The sequence below is a fragment of the Mustela putorius genome, unplaced genomic scaffold (assembly GCF_011764305.1).
Source record: "Mustela putorius furo isolate JIRA1106 unplaced genomic scaffold, ASM1176430v1.1 tig00000166_pilon_pilon_pilon, whole genome shotgun sequence".
Lineage (NCBI taxonomy): Eukaryota > Metazoa > Chordata > Mammalia > Carnivora > Mustelidae > Mustela > Mustela putorius.
Window position 1 is genome coordinate 5,930,525 of NW_025421301.1, and position 19,334 is coordinate 5,949,858.

The 19,334-nt window shown below is 35.5% G+C and overlaps 1 protein-coding gene across 7 annotated transcripts in view; it reads left to right on the forward strand.

Moving 5' to 3' along the window:
* Positions 1 to 19,334, forward strand: part of UBE3D (ubiquitin protein ligase E3D) — a 151,795-nt gene that overhangs the window by 28,315 nt on the left and 104,146 nt on the right. For all 7 annotated transcript variants that reach the window (XR_006605534.1, XM_045075888.1, XM_013046374.2 and 4 more), the window contains 4 exons: positions 3,509 to 3,737; positions 7,948 to 8,017; positions 16,594 to 16,663; positions 17,645 to 17,753. Coding sequence is in view for 6 of the 7 variants with exons in the window: in XM_045075888.1 (XP_044931823.1) it covers positions 3,509 to 3,737; positions 7,948 to 8,017; positions 16,594 to 16,663; positions 17,645 to 17,753 (478 nt within the window). In the remaining variant the exon portion in view is untranslated. The remainder of the gene's footprint in view (positions 1 to 3,508; positions 3,738 to 7,947; positions 8,018 to 16,593; positions 16,664 to 17,644; positions 17,754 to 19,334) is intronic.

The following is a 19,334-nucleotide window of genomic DNA, read 5'->3' on the forward strand; positions in this document are numbered from 1 at the left end:
GGGACCTAATGATATCTCAGTCTCCTACGCCTCTGCCATCTAGCTCCTTCTCCCTAGAACCATTACTTTGGTATGAGCATTTGTGATATTTATATTATAAAGTTTTATTATTTGCTCATAGGTCTATATCTCCTGCTGGAACCCTGAGTGCCTTGAGAGAGGGAACTGTATTAATATTTTTTGTCAACTGAATGCCTACTCGTAGAAGACTTTTAGAAAATGGATGTTGAAAGAATCATTTAATATCCTAAACAAGCTCAGCAGCTTGAGTGATGCTACTAGGGTACATTTCCTAATTTGAAAGGGAAAGTTCTTCTTTATGTTAAACCAAAATCAGCCTTTCTTCTTCCTATTTGTCCTCTGGATTCATAAATTAAATGTCTACTCTCTTCCATATTGTAATTGCCTTTTTTCTTTAGATTGACATATTTTAATATATTTTAATTTTATATTGATATAAGAACAGTAACAAAGAGATTTAGAAGAATAACCATTAAATAGTAAGAGAGTAAATCATATTATATTTACCAATCCCTCTCCCCCATCCCTGATCAAATAGCCAAGAAGCAATCCATGAGTGCACTTGCTGATAGGGCTCTAGGTGGAATGTTTGATGGTTCCCTGGGTTGGTTGTTGCTGGTGGATCCAGAACTACTGGGTAGAGGCCTGTGGTGGATCAGTGCAGTGGAGCAGCTGTTAACCTTTGTGGATCTTGGCTTTGGGCTGGTGCTTGAAAAGCTGGGTGAGGTGGTCATGGAACTGCTGCCCAAAGACCTGCTTCCATAACTCACTTTCCAGAGACTCCAGTGGGAGAAAGTAGTATGTTCACCTGACATTTTTTTATTGGTGTTTTTTTTAACTTTTATTTACATTCCAGTTAGTTAGTGTACAGTGTAATATTAGTTTCAAATGTACAGTTTAGTGATTCAGCTCTCCCAGACAACACCCGGTGCTCATCACAACAATCCCCAACACCTACTTAACCAATCACCTTACTCCCCTCCCCTCTGGTAACCATCAGTTTGTTCTTTGTAGTTAAGAGTCTTATTATGATACTCATAGTTGAGGAGATAAAGGAAAAAGGATTAACATGGGGGAAATCATTAAAAAATGATACATTTGCATCTCAAATATTTTAACTTAAAACATGCAAATGTATATTAATTTACTAATATTTTATTATGGAACCAGTATCTTTTTGTTGAACATGACTCCAGTCATGTTGTGTAGCTTTTTTTTTACTATCAGGTATTTCATTGTTAACCCTTTTATCCCAGAGGCAACAGATTCATCATCTACAAGTTCTAGCATCTGTTTTCTTAAATGGAAGGAGAAGTTAGACATTCTTAAAGCAATGGAATTGTAGTCTTTTCTATATTTTTACTCTTCCTCCCTTTTTCCAATGTTCTATTGTTATATCTCCCATGTCTTACCAGTTAATTTCTTTTTTTTTACAGCTGGCTTTTATTTTGTCTGAAACTTTTAGTTTCAGGGGAATAGCAATTTGTATTTCCTTGGTTTACGTACTATTTAATTAAATTATGTAACTAAACTAAGGCATAAATAGGTCTGTGATCAAATACAGTTGACTCTTAGCACATGTTTCTGTGCATAGGAACAGAGGTGTGCAAGTCTCAGTTTTTCTCAGGATTAATTATTTTGAAGTTTCTCATGATTCTGCCCATATTTCTTCTCCTCTTAGACTATGGGTCTCCCTAATTTAGAGTAGAATGGAGATAAATCATGTTTAGCTTTTCTTCTGATAAAGTCCGAGGTATCAATTGTTGTCCAGAAAAAAATGAAACCATTGGAAAAAACAAACAAACAAACAAACAAACAAACCAGAACTGATAATAAATATAAGGGCCTACTTAATCGTGAGGCTCTTTTAAACATAAAAACATAATAGTAGAGTAGAGCTCAGTTTCTTTCCTCTCGAGTGTGGTCTGGGCTTAGTGACTCATTTCCAAGGAATAGAGTTTGCAAAGGGAGGAATAGTAGCTTCATTAGTGGAGAAACCTGGTAGATACTGGCTGGCCAAGTGTTCAAGTTTAACAGCACCAGTGATAAGTCATATTGATTGAGAGAGTGTACCCTCTGATAAAATGTGCTGAGAAGGTCACTTCACTTCTGTGATATTCTTTCCCAAACCTGTAACCCCAGTCTAATCTTGAGAAAGCATCAGATAAACTTAAATTGAGGGATATTCTATAAAACACCAGACCCACTGCTCTTCAAAAATTTCAAGGTCCTAAAAAATAAGGACAGACTAAGAAAATGTAGCAGACTAAAGGCGACTAGGGAAACATGATGACTAATGGCATTATGTTATCATGAATTGGATCCTAAATCAAAGGAAAAAAGGGCAGTAATGGAAAAACTAGGGAAAACCAGATAAAGTCTGTAGTTTTGACAAATCTTCCATGGTTATATAAGATGTTAACCTCAGAGAAGGCTGGGTGGAGTGTGTATGAGGACTGTCTATACTGTTTTTGAAACTGTTCTGTAAATTTAAAATTACACCTAAATAAAAAGTTTATTGCAAAATATTTAATGGGAGAAATCACAGAAGAAAGGTTTAGGTAATTTGAAATTTAAGACAAACCAAATTAAAGGGCAATAACATTGAAAAAGTATTTGTCACAGATGATGGATGAAGGCTAATATTTTAAGATAGAATATACATTTAAAAATTAGTAAGAACATACTAATACCTCATTAGAAAACAGTCACTGATCACAACTCACAGAAGAAACATGCTGGTCAATAAATATGAGAGCTAGTTCAATCTCACTAGTAATTAAAGAGTTGCCAATTAAAGCAGTATGTATGGAGAATATTTTCACCCTTACATGGAAAAGTGATAGTATTCTGAAGAAGGTAGGTGGAAGAATTATAGATTCGTATAGCCTTTCTGAAAAGCAGTTTGCTGATATGTATGGGGTTTTAAAATATGGATATCATTGTGATTGTGATCTCACATTTGCAAGATTTTTTTCCCAAGGAAATCGTCAGATATGTATACAAATTTTTTAACAGGAAGGTTTGTCACAGGGTTGTTGATACTGAGAAACTGAATATCCACCAGTAAGGGAATGATCTTAAAGTTTTTGCAAGCCTGTAGAATAGAATGGAGTCATTAAGAATCTTAATATAATTAAATAAACAGTGAAAGCAAGATACCGTTGGTATATAACTTCTGATCCCAGACTGCATACGTGCATACAGTTATGTTTCTTGGAAGGATTGCAAGGAAATAACCCATCATTTACAAAGTAGTTACTTGTCTTTGGGTGGTAAGGAAAGGATGATTTTTATTTCTTTTATAACTTTATACATTTTCAAACTGCCTAGGGTAAGTATATATTACTTTTGTAATCTGGGGGAAAAAATCATCACTGCAGACAATGTGGTTAATGAGTTTCTTTTATCTTTCATGCTGATTTAATTAAGAAACTGCTACATTTCCATTTTGTTCTTTAAAAATTGTTCTTCCTCTCTCTACTAGGAAGCTCCTCAGGGTGCTCCCATTGCCGAGTGAGAACTGGGGAGCGCTAGTTGAAGAATGGTGTTGTCATCCTGACCCCTTTGCTAATAAGCCTCTTCATCCACAAGAGAATGACTGTTTTATTGGAGACTCTTTCTTCTTGGTGAATTTTAGAAGTGATTTATGGCAGCCAAGACCTGAACTAGCCCCAGTGGAGACACAGTGTTCTTCTGAGAACCATTTAAAATTGGTAAAATATCTTTTCAAAATAAATGCTAATTTGGAGGTTGGCTTAGAAACTGGCTTCTCCTATCTTTTTTTAATTACAGCATGCTATACATACTGTTCCAAGGACCAAAATCCATGATTTTCAACTGTCTCTATTCACCAACTCTATTCTGTTGATAGAGGAAGAGCATAAGGCCTGAGACCAGAATAGCTTAGGGCTGGAGGAAGAGGACTTTTTCATGGATAGAATTGGGAATGTTACCATTTTACAAGCCCAAATGCCCTACTTTCTTATTTTTAGGACAACATACCATACTCTATATAGTCTGATTTGAATTAAAAGTGTTCTTTTATTCCATGATATGTACTATACAGTTAGGCCTAGGTATTTCCCTGTGTCTGCCCCTAGTTAATACTTCTGCTGATGTCATAAAAGCAGATACCATCAAGGAAAAAGAAAGTGGAGGAGTCCACATGTGGAAATGAAGCTTGTGCTGCCAACTCCAAGTTGGTGGTGGACCATGTGAGGTCAGCTGCCCCTTGCTGTAGAAGTTGCTTTAAGGAGAAAGCAGCTTCCTTTCACTGCAGAGAACAAGTGGTTTACCTTATTTTAAAAGAAAATCAATGGCATTGACTTGGCCCTTGTGAGAAATCATTCTCCTGATGGCAAGTCAATACAGATCTGATTTAAAAAGTAAAGAAATTCATTGCCAGACAATCTTCATTTTAACATCTGATTATCGGTAGGAATAAAAGCATTGTACATTAAATTTCATTTAATTTTTGTAACAAAAACTTCAGGAAATGTGCATTAGTTGGGCAGCTCTCAGGTTTTAAGTTAGTTTATAGAACTGTTTTATATTTTGAGGGAAGATTAAGGAAGTTCATCAAAGATTGAAGTTATCAGAATTATTTAAGTGCCTTATCTCTCGCCATAAACACCCATTTCTTTACCTAAATATGGCTTGTTTAAAATTATAGTACTTTATCCTTGTATAGTTTTCAAAAACAAATGGTAAGAAGTTAATATAAATCTGTTATGTTTAAAATGGTTATGTTAAAATCGTATTTTAATCTAAATTTATAGACTAATAGTTCACTGTCCTATGTGTTTTAACTTTCATTCTCACAATTAAGCTCTAAATTTTTAAAATATTTGCAAGGTGTGAATGGAAGAGGAGAGGAAAAAGATTAAATGAGAGAAACCATGAGTTTCCCTTCCCTATATGGAAATATATTCTTCACACTTACAGTTATATGATGTCATTTACAAGAATTTCTCTTAATCGTGAACAGCCATCCTATGTATTAAAGGAAGACCCTTCATATTCAGACGGCACAGGGTTTAGTATCAAGGAGACTGTGGGAAACTCCTGTCATGACAAGCTGCTTTGACGAGATTGTTTCCCAGTTAGCCTAGATGGAAGTTCTCATTAATTGCATATCGCAGCCATTGAAAGAGTATGCCTGTGACCAAAATAGTAACATATACTTGGAGGGACTGCTTAAACAGTGCTCTCAAGGCTCCTGTGGGAACAAGACTATGTGCTCTGTGCTATTGAAAACCTATTTCTCATATCACCAAGTCTAGCCATCTAGCAGGGTTTTGAAATGTCATATGGTGACACAGCATCCTAATGACATCTCTTGGGAAACATTTTTTGGGCGAGACAATATCAAGGGTCCTTAGAAATTGAAACAACACAAAGGGAAATCAAAACGAGGACAGGAGGCTAATCCACATCTCGGAGCAGTGGTGCCGTCTCTCAGATATATTGATTTAATTAGTCTACAACAAGGTCCTTCTTTGATGTTTGCTCTGTCGATGTCGAGTTCCCACACTGTTAGGCTGCTTCACTGCACAACTTGCTTTATTATTTCCTTTAAGGACTAGTCAAGAAAAATGCATTACAAAACAGAGTTTCTCTTTCAACAGAGTTTTGAGTGTTATCATATTTTAATTAAAAAGCCCTCATTTTAAAAATAGCATAAACAAATAAAATCCAACACTTATTGCTTTCCCTCAATACCCCATTTGAGTATACAGTATTTGTGCCTGTTAATGTGGTAGTATATACCTTTCTTTTGTTATCAAGAGACTCTTGAAGATTTCCTTATTTCTTGCATTTACTTATTATTATGCTATTTTTTTGTGTCTACCAGCATCTTAAAATATGATGACAAAGATGGCACTTCAACCTTTTATAAGATTCATAATAGTATTCTAGACTTAGAAAGTATAGTCCACACTGACTTCAAGCTGTTTTAAGGAACAAATGAAATTGAACTTTGATTATATTACATCTGGCGAGTGTGACTGACAGCTCTGCTTTTTTTTTCTGGGGGTAGTTGGCAATAATTTATTGATTTTGATCATTTGTTTTGTTAAATCTATAAGGCTGTTTGTTTGTTTTTTAAATTTTCTTAAAATATTGTGTTGAGCTTTGTTAAACATTCATAAATGTAAAAAGGAAAGAATTGTAAACTTCAATATATCAGTCCTCTTGATTCATAAAGTAGGCTTCCTCTGTCCCTTTAATTCCCTCCCCCTAACCCCTTAGTTTAAAGCAAATCCCAGACATGTCTTTCCATCCCATATGGATTTTTCTTTTTTAAATAGCCACAGTGTCTTTTCACATTTGACAAAAGGACCAATTATCACTTGATGATAAAATACAGACCATATACAGATTTTATCAGTTCTATTAAAGGTAACTTCTACTATCTGAATCAAAATCACACATTTGGTTGTTTGAGATCATTTGTTTTTTATTGGTCATATTTTAGAATCTTGATTACCAGTGTCCTGAAAAGGTAGACTGCTTTTTTTTTTTAAACCAATAAGTAATCACTTTTCCTACTTCCTACTTCATTACAAAGCAAAATGTGCTGTAACAGCAATTATAAATGAAATATATAGCAGAGCTCCTGATGAAAAATGTTCTGCTCAGAATAGAAAAATTTCTTCTTCTCTAGCTTCGCTACTTCTATACCCTGTATTAGTTTTTAGTAAAGCCTTTAGTTTTTAGTAACATTTAATGAGGTTGGTTTGATTTAACTCATACAAATGGGTTCTTTAAAAAGTGTGTTTAATACCAATTTGGAGCCATACAGATAGATTTTATTGTAAGAAAGCATGAAACTGCCCATATGTTAAACTTCACCATTGAGCATGCCTACTTTCTGAGCTGTCTTCTTCCTGTATCCTTGCCTACATCTGAACAGATTGTCACCTGTCATAGTTTCTGTGTCTGTGGCTTTGATATTTTTTGACCTCTAATTAAATAAGAAATACATATCTTTAAAAGGATCTTATTTATTTGAGAGAGCACAAGCAGAGGGGCAGAGAAGAAGCAGACTCCCCGCTGAGCAGGGAGCCTGATGCAGAGCTGGATCCCAGGACCCAAGATCCTTACTTGAGCTGAAGGCAGACACTTAACCAACTGAGCCACCCAAACAACCCAGAAATAATTTTTTATATCAAGATCTTTTTAATATTAATATCCTATTTTATATCAAAAATATCAAGATTTTTTTATATCAAGATCACATATGAATACATATCAATTAAAAGTTTCTTGAAGCAGTACTTATACTCTATTTGAAGTACTGTGATATTTCTATACTATTTCATCTTTTTATTTTAATTTTTTTTTTAATTTTTAGAGAGCTAGTGTGGGGGGAGGGGCAGAGGGTGAGGGAGAGAGAGAGAATCTTACGCAGGCTCTACACCCAGTGCAGAGCCTGACATGGAACTCCATCTATGTTATGAATTACAGATTACTTTTACATAAATTATACTGGACTGGGAATCAAAATAATGGCTCCAGTTTTTGATTCTCCTGTTTTCTAGACACATGAATTGGGACAAGTCACCTATTCTATCTGCCTTTGTTGTCTACCATCTGCCTGTCCTAAATGGTAATGGATGTTTGGAAGTGCTTTTTAGAAATGTAAGGTGCTTCCTGTTCAAATTATTTACAACAATTAGATTATCAAGAAGTGGCTAGGTTTAGAAAAATCAGTCTATTCATTATTCTGTCTTTAGATTTAAAAAAAAAATGATCTCTGTGCATGCGAATTATGCATACAAGCCAAATGTGTTCCCAGTATTTAGTAGAGGGCAAAATAAAATGTAAAGTTCAATGTATACTCTAGAGACTATGTTAAAATTATATATTCCTTTTAAGAAAAGCTGAATGACATTTAAATGACATTTTTCTGTTCTACAGAAACCAAAGGCAAATACCAAAGTAATTTGTAAGCGTTGCAAGGTAATGTTGGGAGAGACCATGTCATCAGGTAAGAATTTTATAATAAAAAAGCCAAAATGATTGCCTTCTTGTTAAAAAAGAGTAGAAGGAGATTTTATAGGAAATCTGTATGGAAGATAGATAACTAATATATGTTGTAGAATTGGTGATTTTTAAAATAGAAATTAGGGGCTCCTAGGTGGCTCAGTGGGTTAAGGCCTCTGCCTTTAGCTCGGGTCATGATCCCGGGGTTCTAGAATCGAGCCCCACATTGGGCTCTCTGCTCAGCAGGGAGCCTGCTTCCCCTGACTCTCTGCCTACTTGTGATCTCTCTCTGTGTCAAATAAATAAATAAAATCTTTAAAAAAAATAGAAATTAGCTAACATATCATCCAACACGCCAAGAAGTTTGTGTATTTTGACCTTTATAAGTACATAGTTTTGAGTTTTAAGCATTGAGAAGTTGGGTCATTTTTAATATTTCATATCCTCTCTGTGGATATAAAGCAACAGTATAAAGTTTGTACCTGGAAAGTGGAGCTTTTTTCTCAGTACAACTCCTCAGTCAGGATTGGTTGATGGAGAAGATGAAGTTTTCTTGGCTGCCCTCTTCCTCAGGGCTGTATTTTAGAGCTGGGGATTGAAATGAAAGAAACCACATTCTGAGTTTTGTACTCTGTTCCTGTTCTTTTCCCAATAGTGTTCATTGTATTTATGTAAAGTCTATGTTATACCACTTTCAAATATAATAAAATCCTGATAATTAAATCACCTCGTTATTTAAAGATAAGGTTTAAAAGTGTCTGGAGAGCTACAACACTCTGCATCAGCTCTGTAGGTGATTAATAATTGTTTTTAATATAATTAACTAGAAGATGGGATTTAAGTGAAGCTAGTATACCTAAAAGAAGGCAGATGGTGGTCTTTTTTGTTTGTATTTTAAAATTATCAGAATCTGGCAAGTAGTTACTTGCTCAAAGGAAACAGAAAAGGAAGAATGAGTAGGGCTAAAGGATGCCACCCTCAGCATCATTTTGGAGAATGAAACCAAGCACTTTAACCAACAACTTAGAACATTTTAAGGCTTTCAGTCAAATTAGGTGAATTGATTTTTTTAATTCTTTCCTCTTCTCCCTGAAGCCCAGTTAAAACATCAGTTAAGGAATAAAAAAGATGTACATCCACAGAGACAAAGAAACATGGAGAGGAAGCGACAGTGATGTAAACAAGAGGTATACACAGACTGTTTTGAAAGCTGTAAAGCTGAGAGTATGGTAGCACACTTGGTAGCTCTGTAGTTCATCTGAGTGAGGAGGGAGCTCGCGCCCACGGTAGAGCCACAGAATTGGTCTGCTCAGAATTTGGAGGCAGCAGGTAACAGGGAAAGCAGTCTGAGACAAGGAGCTGGAGGAAGGATGCCTAACTCAAAATTTTTAGATGGAGCTGTAGGACTCCTAAAATTCTTTCTCTCTTTACAACTTGCTTATACTCTCAAGGCAGGAGTTTAGAAGACACTTTCTTGAAAAATGGAAGGATACCAACCAGAGAAGAGATGTGGAGACTCTGATTTGTAAGCTTCCTTCAACGATAAAGTGAACTTAGATTCAGCCATCCTATAGTCAATAAGCCTTGTACCTACACCTGAGAGTTTTCCTGTTAGCATTTTATTATCTTACCCTTAAATACGAATGGATTGCTGAGAATCAACAGATACTCGAGCAAGCCTCCAACTATAAAAGAGACTGTAAAAGAAAAGTAAAGAAATAATGAAGTAGAGAGAATTAAGGCACTGAGGAGAACTGGAGTATGTATAAAACAGAACAAAAATAATGTTCTTAGAGAAATGGAATAATACTGCCTTCATAATTCAAAGAATATAGAATGAAAGATGTGATTGCTTAAAAAACCTAATCAAAAGACTAGAAAATAAATTAAGGAACTATTTTATCTCATAAATCAGAACCAAAATTCAGAGATTGAAAATCGGAAAGGAATTACAGAAAAAAAATCATCACGTAAGTTCCCTGAAGATAGAGATATTGTCTATTTCATTTATCACTGTAACCTCAGCACTAAATATCCGGCATATAGTGGGTACCAGTAAATATTTGTTGAATGAATGAATGGAGACTTTTAGGATATTCAGCCTCTAGCTCATAGAAATTCTAGAAAGAAAGAATAGAGACAACAGAGTTTAAGAAATTACCAAAGAACAGAAATGCTAAACAACAACAACAACAACAAAATTACAAGGCTATTTTCCAGAGCTAGGGCTTTGGTTTCTCAGCTGAAAGGGCCCACTACACGTCCAGTATGACTAATGCAGTTCCTGGGGAGCTACTCAAAGCTATATCATTGAGTAATTTCTGAATACCAAGGAAGAAGTTTCTGGAGGAAAAAAGCAAGAGATCAGGAATTAGAATGACATCGAACTCTTAACAGCATTGTTGAAATCTAGAAGACAGTGAAGTAATGCCTTCATAATTTGGAAGGAAAAAGATTTTTAACCCATAACTCTACCACAGTCAAATTATCGAATCAAGTATGAAGATAACACATACAACTTTGGAAATGCAGTGTCTCAAAACACAGACCTCAAATGTATATTTTCCTTAGAAATGTACCATAGGATATATCTCACCAAACCTAAGGATTTAACCTTTAGAGAGAAGATGTGGGATTTGAGGAACAGATTATCTAGCACAGATAAGGGAGACCTAGGGTGAGGGACACACGGGGCAGGCCTTGGGAATAATAGTCTAGTTTGAAGTGAAGGAGAGAAGACTGCAATAAACACTTTTCAATTACAAAATGAAACTGGTACATTCTTTGGTTTGTTTGACTGCATGTAACAGTCTTGAGATAAGCCATTTCATCAGATGAGAAATGGATGTGGAGATGTGGAGACTCGAGCAAGCCTCCAACTATAAAAGAGACTGTTAGAAGAAGAAGAGTTAGGTAAAAGTGCTTGGAAAACTAAACAGATGTAAAAGAAAGCAGTTATTCACTGCAGGAAAATGGAAGGCTGAACAAGAAAGGAAACATTACCATGATATCATTATAGACATAATAATGTAAGGTTCAAGGTAGGGAAAGGAGAAACTAGAAATTTAAGAGGGAGATTTTGGAAGCAAAAAAGTAAGGGATGGGCTGAGACAATAACTTCTTCACAGAGCTCTGGGTGACTGTTAAATGCACACAGTAGATTCCAGAGAGTTCAATAAGAATTGAAAGCTCAGGGAGACCTGCACATTTCCCATGTCTTTGATTTCATTTCTCAATCCTCATACAGTTGGGCAGCAGAAGGTGGGAGCGTTAATGGTTTGAGGTATTTGATCAAAACCTGTCCCTGGATTTGTTGACAGCTAACCTGTGCAGGTATAATGAATACTCTAGGGAGCCACGCTAAGCAAAATAAAACTGAGCAGAAACATTAGCAACTACACTCTGTGGGAAGACATATTTCTTAGTTTTTGTCCGGGCTAGTTAATTGACTATTATAAGTCAACAACCCTTAAAAGAACAAAACAAAATCCAGAATAGCAACATTATATTACATACAGTGTCCTACTTCCATTTAGAAATTATTAGACATACAAATAAATGGAAAAAAGTGATCGATACTAAAAAACGGGACTCAAAACACAGGTACTGAATAAGTGCAAATATTAGATTTGTGCAAATATTAGACAAAGATGTTGAAGTGGCTGTTATAAATACGGCTAAAAGCGGGGGGAACTTGAGTGAAATAATAGCACATCTCAACAAATTGGAAACTTCACAGAGAGAGAACCATTGGTAATTTCAGAGCTGAAAACTACAGTAACTAAAAAATTCATTAGATCAGCTAAACTACATATTTGAGATGACAGGAGGAAAAATAATCATTGAACTTGAAGGTATATTAATAAAAATTAATGCAGAGAACAGAGAGGAAAAAGTCTGAATCAAAATGGATGGGACCTCAGAGATTTGTGGGACAATATCAAAATGTTTCAGTTAATGTGTAAATGGAATCTCAGAGGTAAGAAAAAGAATAACTCATGAAAAAATATTTGTAGAAAACAGTGGCTGAAACCTTAGCAAATCTGCTGAAATTCATTAACTTTTAGATCCAAGAAATGCAATGAAAAATAGGATAAACACAGAACACATCACCCAGGCACATTGTAGTCAAATTGATAAAAGCCAAAGATGAAGAATCTTAAAAATACAAGAGAAAAATGAAGCATCACATACAGGGAACTTCATGATACAATTAAGGCTGACTCTTTGCAGAAATAGTGAAGACATTAAAATGAGATACTCAAAATGCTGGAAGGAAATTAAAAAAAAAAACAACAAACTGTCATTTAATAATTATATATCCAGCAAAACCGCCCTTCAAAAATGAAGGCAAAACTAAGAGCATTTTCATATAGAGGGAGGTTACACATTACTAGCAGATCTTCTCTACAAAAATGCTAAAAAAAAAGTTCTTCAGGCTGGAGTGAAAGAAAACAAATGGACTGGAATCCACAGGAAAGAATGAAGATCAAGATAAATAGAAAATATATGGGTAAATTAAGCAAGCAAACTCAAAGATTAGCAAAAAAGAATCCACCTTTTCCCTGCAATATGCCAGTTCTCTAAAATTTGAACTTTTATTTATTTATGTGTGTGTTTATTTAAAATATTTATTTGACAGAGAGAGATGAAGCAACAGAGGGAACACAAGCAAGGGGGAGTGGGAGAGGGAGAAGCAGGCTTCCCCCTGAGTAATCAACGCGGAGCTGAATCCTCATGACCTGAGCTGAAGGCAGATGCTTAACAACTGAGCCACCCAGGCGCACCTAGAACTTTTATTTTGATTGGTTTGAGATGTAAGGACATAAAGACTGCACCAAAAGGGAACCTAGTAGACAACTCTGAACAAAATTTTGGGACCCTAAAGAGGCAAACCCTTACTGTGAAGGTGAATGGGAGGTGGAACAGCCCTGTGGAATTATAGACCTGTATCAACCCTTTGGTACTTTAGGGAGTTTCAAGTCTTGAACTTGGTTAGTCTGCCTTGGAATAGCTATAAAACCCATAAGCCTGGCAAAAGCAAATGCGAATCACCTCTGGAGTAAAATGCCTTCATTGTAAAACTCATATTATTCCCACAAATAATTTGTCAAGTACAGTGTTCCCCATACAACCAAAGATAAATAAGTACACAAGTAAACTAGACTTCCGTCGACAACTAACAAAAGCAGCAAACAAACAGAAACAGACTTCTGTTATTAGAATTAACACATGTAAACTCGAACAATCATGCTTTCCTATATTGAACATTATAAAAGGTTTGAAGGTATCAAAGGCAAAGGAAACAACAGCAAGCATATTTGGAAAAGATCTACAATAGAATTTCTGAAAAATATATATAATGGAAATTTGGAATTTAGTGGATGATATTTTTTAAAAGATTTTGCTTATTTATTTGACAGAGAGCACAAGCTGGGGGAGGGGCATAAGAAGAGTTGGAGCAGCAGGCTCCCCGCTGAATGAGGAACCCGATGTGGGGCTCAATCCCAGCACCTTGGGATCGTGACCTAAGCCGAAGGCAGATGCTTAACCAACTAAGCCACCGAAGCTCCCCTTTAGTGGATGACTTCAAGGCAGATTATGTACAACTTGGAAAAAGAATTCATAAATAGAAAGTAGATAAGAAGAAGAATCCATAATTCAGCACAGAAAGACCAGAAGGCAAAAATAGAGGAGAAAGTAAGATGTAAAACATACACCAAGAAGATCTAACATTTTTTTTTTTGCTTTTTTAGTTTTTACTTAAATTCCAGTGAACATACACTGTAATATTAGTTTCAAGTGTATGTGTGATTTAGCACTTACAATACAATACCTGGTGCTCATTAAACAAGTGCCCTCCTTAATTCCCATCACCTGTTTAACCCATCCTCTTACCCATCTCCAGTCTTGTAACCATCAGTTTGTTCTTAGTAGTTAAGAATCTGTTTTTTTATTTTCCTCTATGAAATTTTTTTAAGAGGGAGAGAGTGGAGTAGTGTGCACAGGGGTAGGAGAGACAGAATCTTAAGTAGGCTCCACACTGAGTGTCAAGCCAGATACCTGAGCCAAAATTGAGAGTCTGATGCTTAACTGACTGAGCCACTCAGGCACCCCCATTTGTTTTGTTTCTTAAGTTCACATATGAGTGAAATTATATGGTATTTGTCCTTGTCTGAGTTACTTTACTTAGCATAATACTCTCTAGCTTTATCCACATTGTTGCAAATGGCAAGATTTCATTCTTTTTATGGCTGAGTAATATTTCAGTGTGTGTGTGTGTGTGTGTGTGTGTGTGTGTGTATACACCACCATTCATCAGTCACCAGACATTTGGGCTCTTTCCATAATTTAGCTGTTGTTGATAATGGTGCTATAAACAGAGTGCATATATCGCTTTAAATTACTATTTTTTTTATTCTTTGGGTAAATACCTAGTTTTACAATTGCTGAATCATAGGGTAGTTCTATTTTTAACTTTTTGAGGAACGTTTGTACTCTCATCTATTTTTAGTTTGACTTATAGAAGGAAAAGAAATATAAGCGGCAATATTTGAAGAGGTAATTGCTAAGAATTTTACAAAGGTGATAGAAACAGTAAGCTTAAGGTTGAGGAGGTGCAAGAATTCTAATTAAATGAAACCCAAGTGCGATGAAAAGAAGTCTATAGTGAGACATATAGAATGATACAGCAAAACAAACAAAAACCAGAACATCTTAAAAACAATTGAAGAAAAATGACATCACTTTCAAAGGAGCAGTAATAATGAAAGTTTTTTTTTTTTAAAGATTTTATTTATTTATCAGAGAGAGAGGGAGAGAGCGAGCACAGGCAGACAGAATGGCAGACAGAGGCAGAGGGAGAAGCAGGCTCCCTGCTGAGCAAGGAGCCCGATGTGGGACTCGATCCCAGGACGCTGGGACCATGACCTGAGCCGAAGGCAGCTGCCCAACCAACTGAGCCACCCAGGCGTCCCAGTAATAATGAAAGTTTGAAGATAATGGAATCCAAGCGTCATTGTGCCCAAAGGTTAAAAACTGTTAACTTAGGATTTTATATGGTGCAAATGTTCTCCTGTGAATCAAGACTAAGATGTTTCCTGACAAAAACTAGAATAATTCATTTCTATTGGTTTGGGTTTTTTTTTTAATTAAAAGAAATTGTACTTGTGGAAGAATAGAATTCTATCTTTATAGAATAGAAGAAAATCATCCCAAATAGAAGGTCTAAATTCAAGAAGGATTGGTATAGACAGTGGTAGTTATGTGGGAGACTTTAAGGGGATGCTAACTGCATAAAGCCATAATAACAATATCTTATAGGATTAAAGTTATAGAATTAAGTTATAGTTCAACAGCAGCTAGAATGGAAGGGATCACTTCATAATGTTAAAAGGTGCAATTCTGCATCTAGTAACATGATTTCAAAATAGCAAAATGAAAAGTTGAACGTAAAGGAGAAGTAGATCAATTCATCATCATGGCTCTAGATATGTAATATGCTGTTAAACTGTCTATTGATTTTTTTGCCTTTTTTTGTATGTTATATTGAACAATTGAAAACATTTTCAGAAAATGTACTGAGAATAACTCTCCATTTTACTTAGACAGTTAAAATTATTTGGCACACCATTCTCAATGATTGCATAGAATTCACTTGCCTTAATGTGTAGTTGTTTAGCCCAACCATTCTCAATTTTTAGAGAATTTGTTTTCAGTTTAATTAATACAAACATTTTTATAGGTATGAATATTTCTTTGAGATAAATTCTTAGGTGTTTAATGATGACATCAGAATATATTTAAGGTCTTCATTAAGTGGTTTTCCAGAAATGTATCATTAGCAGTTCTGATAGCAATATGTGTCTAAGCGTACCCATTTCTCCATATCATCATCATTGCTATGTTTTGTCATTCACAAATATGTTTTTGATGCTGCAGAATATCTCCTTTTAATTTGTATTTCCTTTATTACTAATGAAAAGAAACATTTTTCATGGATTTTTTAAAAATTCAGAATGGTTATGTTTCTATTCATTTCTATAAGATACTTAGTTTACTGTTCAAATTTTTCTATAAACTAAGTAATTAGATAACCAGATTTGTTGGGAATTATGCATTAATAGACTCAGTGAGATTCTGGGAAATACTAAAGTGAGGTTTACAGCATCTTTTCATGGGCTTTGGGACACTGTGATTCAAAAGCCTTTTCCAGTGACTCCTAGGTTTGTGACTATAGAAATGGCGAAGTAAATGACTAGTTTCTACTAAGTGAGCTATGGCTGTAATGTGGCTGATTTTTCTAACCTTACATGCATGTGAACAGAGTGTCGCTGTGCCAGGATTCATTTGGGCATGTGTTCTAAAGCACCAGGCCCCCCTAAGTCTCAGGATGCTCTCCTTGTGTCTTGTTGGTGTTTTACACTAAGTCATTTTGGGAAAATTTTTACTGAAAGTGAATTTTACCAGTATGTGTACAAAATATTTAGTTTGGGATATTGTAATTAGGACCAGTATGCCCACCATAAAAATGTTTTAAAATTTAAAATTAGATTTTAATTTTCTTATTTTTATTTCTAGAAACCACCAAGTTTTATATGACGGAGATAATTATTCAGCCATCTGAAAGAAAATTTTCTATCATACCAAGGTACAAATAGCAAATTAAGTTTATTCTGCAGTTTCAAATGTGGAGAATGATAGGTACAATTAATTATTTGGGAATTCATTTTTATTTATACCTCTCTTTATTTGGAAAAGAAAAATAAAGGTTTTTGAGGCAGTTGAACCAAACCACACATACAAAAGACTTGAGGATTCATTTATTGTTTGTTTATTACATAGTGGCATAAATAAATGTGCTCATCATATAAATCTTCTAAACCTGAAAGTTTTTTGTGCTTCTTTCTATTTGTCATATATCCAGGACCTCATAACTTAATCACCAATAGGTTTTTGAATAATTATTTCTGGGATTAATTTGACTTATTTAAATTTAAAACATGAGTCAGTTTTCAGCTGACTCCTGTGTTTTCAAAAAAAAAGTTACTTAGCCACTAAATTCATTAGCTTTTTCTTTCTTTTGAATCTTTTTATTTTGCAAACAGAAGGTAACTGTTTCAGTTTATTTATGGATATCTAGAAATTATGGCAATCTGAATATAACCTTAAAACTTATCCTCCTGTAAATATTTTGATTCTGTGCCTCAGCTCTGACTCTTTGAGGGGATGGATGCAAGTGGAAGACATTAGATATAATACTGTCTAATGTTTGGGACGAAATACCTCACCTTCTTTTTTTAACTTACTGTTTAATGTGGGGCAGCACAAATGGAATATTGACTTGACTAATACAGTATTTTTTATTCAGTCAAGGGGAATAGTTAGGCTTGGGATGGGAATTGTGTTAAGGATTGGAGAACAGGTTATAAGAAGACTGGAGGAAACACAAATACATTAAAATATATTAAAATCCACATTAGCACAGTCTGCGAAGGGATGGGCAGCATATAGAAAAGTCAGGCTGCACACACGTCTGCCTTTTAGGTACCCTCTGGGTATTTTGGGGTCCTTTTGCCAGTTAGAGTTATTATGAGAGGCACATTGTGAAAATTTATTTCTATTCAAACAGGTCTCAGTTTGTACAGAGTGTTATTGCCCAGTGTCTAGTGGAACTCTCCGCTGCTAGAAGCACTTTCAGATTCACTATTCAAGGTCATGATGGCAAAGTGTACATCCTGGTAAGAAGTGATTTCTCCCAGCTTTCTGTAGCGTGGTAATCCAGGGTCTCCGAAATGTGTTAGTCTTGCCATTCTTTTTTCTTTAAGTCTCAGGTCTAGAAAAGAAATGATCAGAAATTTGAGTTTGTAATATCAGTTTAATTCAAAATCAACTCCCTTAATTTGATAACAATAGATCAAGTGCCTCTTTGTGCTAGGTACTGGGGATATAGAAAGAAATAAAACCTGATTCCTGCTCACACCACAAAATAAAGTTCTTTACTCTAAGTTGTTCATGGCTTTTGTTGGTCACTTTAACTTAATTCTGTTTCTGTCACTTTTTTCCCCCTATGGATTTTTCCCCTATTTTTCCCTTTGATACACTTCTGTTTAAAATATGTTCTTTTGTCCCTGTTTTTGTGTGTGTGTATGGGGTGAGAATGCTTAACATGAGGCCTCTCTTTCTGTCAAATAAATAAAATCTTTAAAAAACTAAATTAAAAAAACCTGTTTGTTATAAAAGTAATACCTTCTTGAAACATTCAGACAACATGAGGAATGTAAAAGAAGTGGTATTCCCCCAACTTTTCTTCTCTCCTCATCTTGCTGTATCGTAGGATTTGAAGGTAAACATTACTAACGGTATGGTGTGTCCATCAGCGTCTTCTTCCTCTCTGTGTATAGCTTCTGTTCATATACTCACATTCCTGCATTTCTGTTTGCGAAACGTACCCAAATCACATGACGAGCATTTTTCTTTATCATGTTTACTACACTCAACAGTATATCATAAGGATTGTTCCTTGTGTGTGTAAATATAGACCAGGGTCTTTAATGCCTAGAATTCCAATGTGTGGCTGTTAAAGAAATGAGTGCTTCAAAATAATCTTTGCATGTGTGTTTTAGTACTTCTTTAGAAATAGACCTTTCTAATCTAAGATGGTATTAGAATTTGTGTTTTTTAAACTGGTGATTATCACCCACCAGAAAATGTACTCATTTGTCCCATGTAGTGAGACATTCTTGGTACCTCGCCCAGGTCCTCCTTACTCAGGCTGGTGCACCCATTTCCCAGCTGCTGAGACATGTGGGCTGCTAATGGTGCTCAGCTGCTTTGTCTCCAGAGGCATGCCCTCACATGACAGGTGCCACCTTGTTCAGGAAGTCAGGTCTTCCCCGCCCCTGCCCTGGTCAGTCTACTGCCAGTGATTTGACCCTGGGGTACAGAAAGCAGAGGCTTCCTGTCTCGAAGTGGGACAGACAATGTAGGTGTCATTCTTGCATCAGAGCTCCCCATGGGATCAAGCTGAAGTCTGACTCCAGCTGAGCCCCTCAATGAACAACATGTATCCAAATCCCAAAAACCCTCTTCCACCGGCAGTCAAACTCCTCTATTGAACTGAATGTCACCCTCTTTCTGTACTTGCCAATCTAATAAGTGAAAAATGGTGGCATATAACTTATACATTTCCTTATTATTAACATTTTTATATATGTTCATCACATTTCTTCTGTTACTTCTGTTCATATTCTTTGCCTTTATTTCTGTTGGGCTGTTTTTACCCCCTTCTTAATTCCTGGGAACTTTATATATAACAGATA